The sequence below is a fragment of the Limanda limanda genome, chromosome 22, assembly GCF_963576545.1.
Source record: "Limanda limanda chromosome 22, fLimLim1.1, whole genome shotgun sequence".
NCBI classification, from domain to species: Eukaryota; Metazoa; Chordata; class Actinopteri; order Pleuronectiformes; family Pleuronectidae; genus Limanda; species Limanda limanda.
Window position 1 is genome coordinate 277,501 of NC_083657.1, and position 7,500 is coordinate 285,000.

General features: G+C 43.3%; 2 protein-coding genes across 2 annotated transcripts in view; both read right to left on the bottom strand.

Annotated features, from left to right (window-relative positions):
• Nucleotides 1-5,939, bottom strand: part of LOC132996132 (F-box/WD repeat-containing protein 7-like) — a 12,767-nt gene extending 6,828 nt beyond the window's left edge. Inside the window, exons 1-5 of the mRNA XM_061066455.1 lie at nucleotides 5,481-5,939; nucleotides 3,632-3,714; nucleotides 3,422-3,557; nucleotides 2,394-2,528; nucleotides 795-918 (exon numbers count right to left, since the gene is read on the bottom strand). Coding sequence (XP_060922438.1) covers nucleotides 795-918; nucleotides 2,394-2,528; nucleotides 3,422-3,557; nucleotides 3,632-3,714; nucleotides 5,481-5,519 — 517 coding nt within the window. The 5' untranslated portion in view covers nucleotides 5,520-5,939. The remainder of the gene's footprint in view (nucleotides 1-794; nucleotides 919-2,393; nucleotides 2,529-3,421; nucleotides 3,558-3,631; nucleotides 3,715-5,480) is intronic.
• A 1,301-nt stretch (nucleotides 5,940-7,240) lies between these two features.
• abce1 (ATP-binding cassette, sub-family E (OABP), member 1) overlaps nucleotides 7,241-7,500 on the bottom strand; it is a 10,506-nt gene continuing 10,246 nt past the window's right edge. Inside the window, exon 19 of the mRNA XM_061066458.1 lies at nucleotides 7,241-7,446. Within this exon, the coding sequence (XP_060922441.1) occupies nucleotides 7,399-7,446 (48 nt within the window). The 3' untranslated portion in view covers nucleotides 7,241-7,398. The remainder of the gene's footprint in view (nucleotides 7,447-7,500) is intronic.

Below are 7,500 nucleotides of genomic sequence, written 5' to 3' on the forward strand. Positions count from 1 at the left end.
TTAAAATGATTTTGTTAATTCTGATCACGGACATTCAAAAAGTGACAGAAACATTCCCCCCCCCAGGAAGGTTGTGTTGTCATGTGTTAATCAGACTTATTGAGTGTGATTAGATCCAAACACAGATCTGATGGATGTAACTGTGTTCTGATAACCAGACACTAGGTGGCAGTATATTATTTATTAAAGAATAAATCATCACACAGGTTTGAAGGTTTGATGATTGATCTATTTTATCTTCTTGTTCTGACACGTTCATATGAAATGTGGACAAACTACTTTATGTGGCATGTTGTGTGTGTCTGTGTGTGTGTGTATGTGTGTGGGGGGGGGGTTGGCTTCCTGTCAGTCATCCAAATGAAGCTACCTAGCGTTAGCATTACACCTCAGTCATACTAATCAAGTTGTAGCAGCATATGAATAAAATGAACTGTAAAACACAAATAAGAAGAAGAAGAAGAAGAAGAGGATGAAGAGGAAGAGGAAGACGTATCATCATAAGAAAAGTTGAAAAATACTGATTATTAAGGAGTTGAATGTCTTATATGATAATAACTAGGATCTATATAGCACCTTTCTAACTTCCTACAAAATTAATAATTAATAAAACAAACCAAGAACACAAAATAAACTAAATAATAAATACAATTTAACAATAACACACACTTATACTATTACAAACTAAAGTTGGTTTTCTGTCAATATTACTGGAATAAATCACTGAACTAAGAGCAAAGATCCAAAGAAAAGAAGGAACAGAGACAGAAGCATCATAAGTGTTTTCATAAGTTCACCTTCCTCTCGACACTTCTCCCTCCACAGCAGGTTGTCTTCAGCCAGGATCCTCCAGGACCTGCAGGTCTGAGCCGCCTGCACCAGGTCTCTGGGAGCCAGGAACCTCAGCACATACAGGGCCAACTGGAACACGCAATGAACATACACATGTTCAGAACCTCAGCACATACAGGGCCAACTGGAACACGCAACCAACATACACATGTTCAGAACCTCAGCACATACAGGGCCAACTGGAACACGCAAACAACACACACACATGTTCAGAACCTCAGCACATACAGGGCCAACTGGAACACGCAACAAACATACACATGTTCAGAACCTCAGCACATACAGGGCCAACTGGAACACGCAATCAACATACACATGTTCAGAACCTCAGCACATACAGGGCCAACTGGAACACGCAATGAACATACACATGTTCAGAACCTCAGCACATACAGGGCCAACTGGAACACGCAACCAACATACACATGTTCAGAACCTCAGCACATACAGGGCCAACTGGAACACGCAACCAACATACACATGATCAGAACCTCAGCACATACAGGGCCAACTGGAACACGCAATCAACATGTTCAGAGCGTCAGCACATACAGGGCCAACTGGAACACGCACACAACATACACATGTTCAGAACCTCAGCACATACAGGGCCAACTGGAACACGCAATGAACATACACATGTTCAGAACCTCAGCACATACAGGGCCAACTGGAACACGCAATGAACATACACATGTTCAGAACCTCAGCACATACAGGGCCAACTGGAACACGCAACCAACATACACATGATCAGAACCTCAGCACATACAGGGCCAACTGGAACACGCAACCAACACACACATGTTCAGAACCTCAGCACATACAGGGCCAACTGGAACACGCACACAACATACACATGATCAGAACCTCAGCACATACAGGGCCAACTGGAACACGCAAACAACATACACATGTTCAGAGCGTCAGCACATACAGGGCCAACTGGAACACGCAAACAACATACACATGTTCAGAGCGTCAGCACATACAGGGCCAACTGGAACACACAAACAACATACACATGTTCAGAACCTCAGCACATACAGGGCCAACTGGAACACGCAATGAACATACACATGTTCAGAACCTCAGCACATACAGGGCCAACTGGAACACGCAACCAACACACACATGTTCAGAGCGTCAGCACATACAGGGCCAACTGGAACACGCACACAACATACACATGATCAGAGCGTCAGCACATACAGGGCCAACTGGAACACGCAAACAACATACACATGTTCAGAGCGTCAGCACATACAGGACCAACTGGAACACGCACACAACATACACATGATCAGAACCTCAGCACATACAGGGCCAACTGGAACACGCAATCAACATACACATGTTCAGAGCGTCAGCACATACAGGACCAACTGGAACACGCACACAACATACACATGTTCAGAACCTCAGCACATACAGGGCCAACTGGAACACGCAATCAACATACACATGTTGTTAGTAATGACAGGTCCCATGTGTCGTGTTGCGTCAGCAGTTTCAGGTCATACAGAGAACATGCGTGTTCACACCTCTTTGGGCAGCAGGGATATGAAGTCTCTCTGGAACTGCGGCTCGATCACTTGCATCATGTGCTTCACCTGATTGGTCTCACATCTGTCAATCAACTCATCCAGAGCCAGTAGCCTCTCAGGGCCACTCCACATCTGCAGAGAGGAAGAGGAGGAATAAGAGGAGGAGGAGGATGAAGCGGAAGAAAAGGAAGAGGAAGAGGAGGAATAAGAGGAGGAGGAGGATGAAGCGGAAGAATAGGAAGAGGATGAGGAGGAATAAGAGGAGGAGGATGAAGCGGAAGAAGAAGAAGAAGAGGAAGAAAAGGATGAAGAAGAAGAAGAATGAGAAGAAGACTTTTCACCTTTTCTTTGAGGATTTTAAATAAAAACAAGTGCTGTTTACGAAACTTAACGTTATGTCTATTGAGACGTTTGTCTGAATTCTAAATATTAATAAAGACCAGGAAAGAGCTGCTAGCGATAGCCTAAATCTGATCTCAATATCATCTCTGCCCCCTGGTGGTGAACGTTCTTGTAATGATCGAGGATATCTCTGAGACAGAACTCGAATTCTTGAAAAGTTACATAGTAACATGCTCTTGGGTTATGAACAGAATTCATGTTAGCTACTGTAGTTAGCGAGGAATGCTTATTAAGTAATGCTAGTTAGCAAGTAGTGCTAGTTAGCGAGGAATGCTAGTTAGCGGGAAATGTCTTTTTGAGGCTTTTGTTTCTGGCTTTAAAAAGGTTTAAAAATAACACACGTCCACTGTATCACCATGAAAAACCTTTAATGACGATCGTCCAATCACAACCTAGCAACTGTAACTAGGGGCGGCAGTGTTGACGTCTCTAGTTCAGTTGCTAAGTTGTGATTGGACGATCGCGGTTAAGAGGGGAGGTTTTCCCTTTTTTTGTTAAGTATTTATTTATTTGATCAGATTGCGATGTTTGTGTTATTTGTGTGAGCTACTGGATTTCTGATCAATTTAATTAGATTAATTAATCATCTATCTACGTGAAGGAACTGTCGAGATGAGTCTCACCTGGAAGGTGTGAAGCCAGTCCTGCAGGCCGGAAGGGGGCGGACCCGAGGTCACCCGCCGCCTCTGAGCTGAATGCCCATTGGCCAGTCGCAGGTCGCCGAAGGTGGTGGGCGTGACCTGAACCAGACGGGGGGGCCTGAGGGGAGAAGGGCGGAGTCAGAATCACAGTTCACAACATTCAAACCAGTTCATGTTTCCTCTGGACGGCACCTGAGGAATCCGCCGCCTTTACAGTGTTTCTTCCCCGAAGGAAACGGACGAGCGTCGGGACCGAGATCCAACTTCCTCTTCACCTGAGGGTGGAGAGAGAAGACAGGAGACAGAAGTCAGAAGACAGAAGACAGAAGACAGAAGACAGAAGACAGAAGTCAGAAGACAGAAGACAGAAGACAGAAGACAGAAGACAGGAGACAGGAGACAGGAGACAGAAGACAGAAGACAGAAGACAGGAGACAGGAGACAGAAGACAGAAGACAGAAGACAGGAGACAGGAGACAGGAGACAGAAGACAGAAGACAGAAGACAGGAGACAGGAGACAGAAGACAGAAGACAGACGACAGAAGACAGAAGACAGAAGACAGGAGACAGGAGACAGAAGACAGAAGACAGAAGACAGGAGACAGGAGACAGAAGACAGAAGACAGACGACAGAAGACAGAAGACAGGAGACAGGAGAGAGAAGACAGGAGACAGAAGTCAGAAGACAGGCTGGAGACATCTGCTCTCTGTGTCATGGAACAACTCTCCTTCACAACTTCTGAAGGTTTCACTTTGACTCCTGATTGGATCTGAACATGAAACACGTCGTTCCTGTGACACAACAACAGAGAACACGTTTGTGTGTTTCTTTGGTTGCATCGTAGAAAACTCAGACAATGTCAAGTCACACAAATTCAGCGTCGCACAATCTGAATCATCGGTTTCCTGTCGGAGTCGCTCACAGTGAATCAACAGGAATGTGGAAAATTAGAGGAATGTCGCCGGTGCAGTGCTGACTAAAATAGAGCTGCTGCACACACGCACACACACATACACACAAACACACACACACACAGACACACAAACACGTTTGTACAGCTATCTTAGTGAGGACACTCATTGGCACTATGCACCGCCCCCCCCAACCCTAACCCTCCCAACTGAAGAACAGATCGACATGTTTTCTCTTTTACGTCACTGTTTGAACTGAGTTGGTTTAAAGTGATTTAGATTCTACAGTCGTAACCGACACACAAACACACACACACACAAACACACACACACACATATAACTGATTTATCAATAGAATCACTAGAAACACCTGGTTTGTCTCAGAGCTTCAGACTCTGAACATCAGGTGTGAACGGTTCCTCAGAGCAGAAGAGGAGTTCTGGTTCTGGATCAAACTGAACCTGGTTCTGTTCCAGAGTGAAAACACTTTGTTGGATAGTTTGGACTTTTGGACCAAAAGAAGAAGAAGAAGAAGAAGAAGAAGAAGAAGAAGAAGAAGAAGAAGAAGAAGAAGAAGAAGAAGAAGAAGAAGAAGAAGAAGAAGAAGAAGAAGAAGAAGAAGAAGAAGAAGCATGGTCTGATTTTAAATGTTTGAATCCAGTTGACCGATGTTTGAAAACAGATTCAAACTCTAACTAACTTGGTTATAACACTATTGATCATTTCAATAATCATAATGATCATTTTAATGTGTGTAATTCATCTAATAACTGAACATTTTAAACAGATTATTGATTTCGAAAGTTAAATTTTTGTGTCGTTTGAGGATTTGAGGGAAATAACTATTGATTGAACAGGATTCAAACCCTCATCAGATGCTCGTTGGCTCACAGACAGATGATCAATAATCAATAATCAATAATCAATAATCAATAACCAATAACCCAGAATCAGAGTCAGACTCGCTCTCGTTTCCGCAGTGCTCCATCAAACACGCACGCGCACCGCCAGAGAAACGCCTCGTCATGCCGGTGCTGCGCGAGCCCGACGATAACCCACCGTCCAATCAGAGCAGGGCTGTGACGTCAGCAGATCGATAATCGATAGTGCTAATGATCGAAACTCACTTTGCAGAAGATGAGCTTCAGGCTCCCGTAGAAACCCATGCTAGCCGCCGCCGGTAGGTGGCGCCCTGCCGGAGCCGAGGAAACGTTACGGTTTATTTAACGATCATTTAATCCAATCAACGACAGGAGGGTCCGTGACGTCAGCAGCGCAGCCGGTCAATCGATTAGGAAAAATAACCGATCAGTGATCAGTTCTGACCGGAAGTCCGAGACCAGCGCGTGCTGCTGCTCTCTCTCTCTCTCTCTACCACTCTCTCCCTGTCTCTCTACTACTCTCTCTCTCTCTCTCTACCTCTCTGTTTCTCTCTCTCTGTCTCTCTCTCTCTCTGTCTGTTTCTCTCTGTGTCTCTCTCTCTGTCTCTCTCTACCACTCTAACTCTCTCTCTCTCTACTACTCTAACTCTCTCTCTCTCTGTGTGTCTCTCTCTCTCTCTGTGTCTCTCTCTCTCTCTCTCTACCACACTCGTTCTCTCTATGTTCAGGATCTGTCTCTCTACCACAGGGACATGCAGGGACATGTCTCTCTCTCTCTCTCTCTCTCCACCTCCTGAGGTAGTGTGTGTGTGTGTGTGTGTGTGTAATAATCTTTAGCTGTATGTTGGTTTCCACACATGAACTGTGTAAGACTTGATTTGAACTGAAGATCAAATCCTCTTTCCATTCCCGGAGCCGTGATGTTAGCACCCTAACTAACTAACTAACTAGCTAACTAGCCAACCAACCAACCAACTAACCAACCAACCAACTAACTAACTAACTAACTAACTAACTATCTAACATAAATAAAAGATGGACAGCAAAAAAGAGGAGAGATGGAGGATTAATACTTTAACTAAATCACTTGGATTTAACTGTGTTTAGTTTTTTCACTTAAACACAATAATCATAATGATACCATACGTGTGTATAACAGGTTAAACAAGAGTTTTATTGTGAAGGAGACAGGAAACAGCTGGCATTGTTGTGCATGAAAGCGTTCATATGACGAATCAGCTTCATATGATGATTGTTTAGGTTAAATCATCATTGTATCAGGCTGTCATGTGAAATACCGGAAACGAGAGATGTGTGTGTGTGTGTGTGTGTGACACCAGGGGAGATAGAGATGATTTCGCTTCACTTTTGGTAGCTTCCACTAGAGTGCGCACCACAGAACTTTCCATATTTGCATTGTGTTCATAAAAACATGGCGTCACCAGAGACGTCACTCTTCGGAGCCGACGTGAGATCATGTTCTCATCTAATTTATTAATGTCTTTGACTTTTTGTCTTTAAAATCCATTTGGGCTTTTATCCAGTTATTTATCTCGATATAAGATGATTAATAATAAATAGTATTCATCTTTAATAATATATTTTTTATTATATAATCAAATTAAGTGTTATTCAGAGCAAATTTAATTTTTATTATCTTCAAACTTTTAAAACAGTAGGAAACAAACATCACAGGATTTTATTTTGAAATCCCAGTCAAATTAAATTCATGGTCAAATGAAAATATAAATTTATAACATGAGAAACATAAATAGAATAAAAGGGGTTCGTGTAAACTGGCTTTTTATCTCAGGAGGAGAATCAAGCCTGAAAATGATTGTTTTCTTTAGTTTGACCAATGATGTGGAGGATTGTATATAAATAAAGTTATTGTATATATATAAAGTTATGTTTTTTACATTTCTTAAAAACTATCACTTTCCCTGTTTCAGTTTAAAGATGAAACATTTCAGCCGTTAGAGAAAATAAGAAACAAGGTCAGAAACTGTGGTGGAATAAAGTTGTTTATCATTTGAACAGAGCCCGAATGAAGGGCGCCACAGGAAGTCGTGCTGGGGCGCCACAGGAAGTGGTGCTGGGGCGCCACAGGAAGTCGTGCTGGGGCGCCACAGGAAGTCGTGCCGGGGCGCCACAGGAAGTCGTCTCAGTCGTCAAGGAAGAAATAATTCCCGCTCTTCTTCTGTTCGGTGTCCTGAGGAAACAAAGGGAAACGGTCGGAGTGATGAGAGCAAATCATTTGATGATG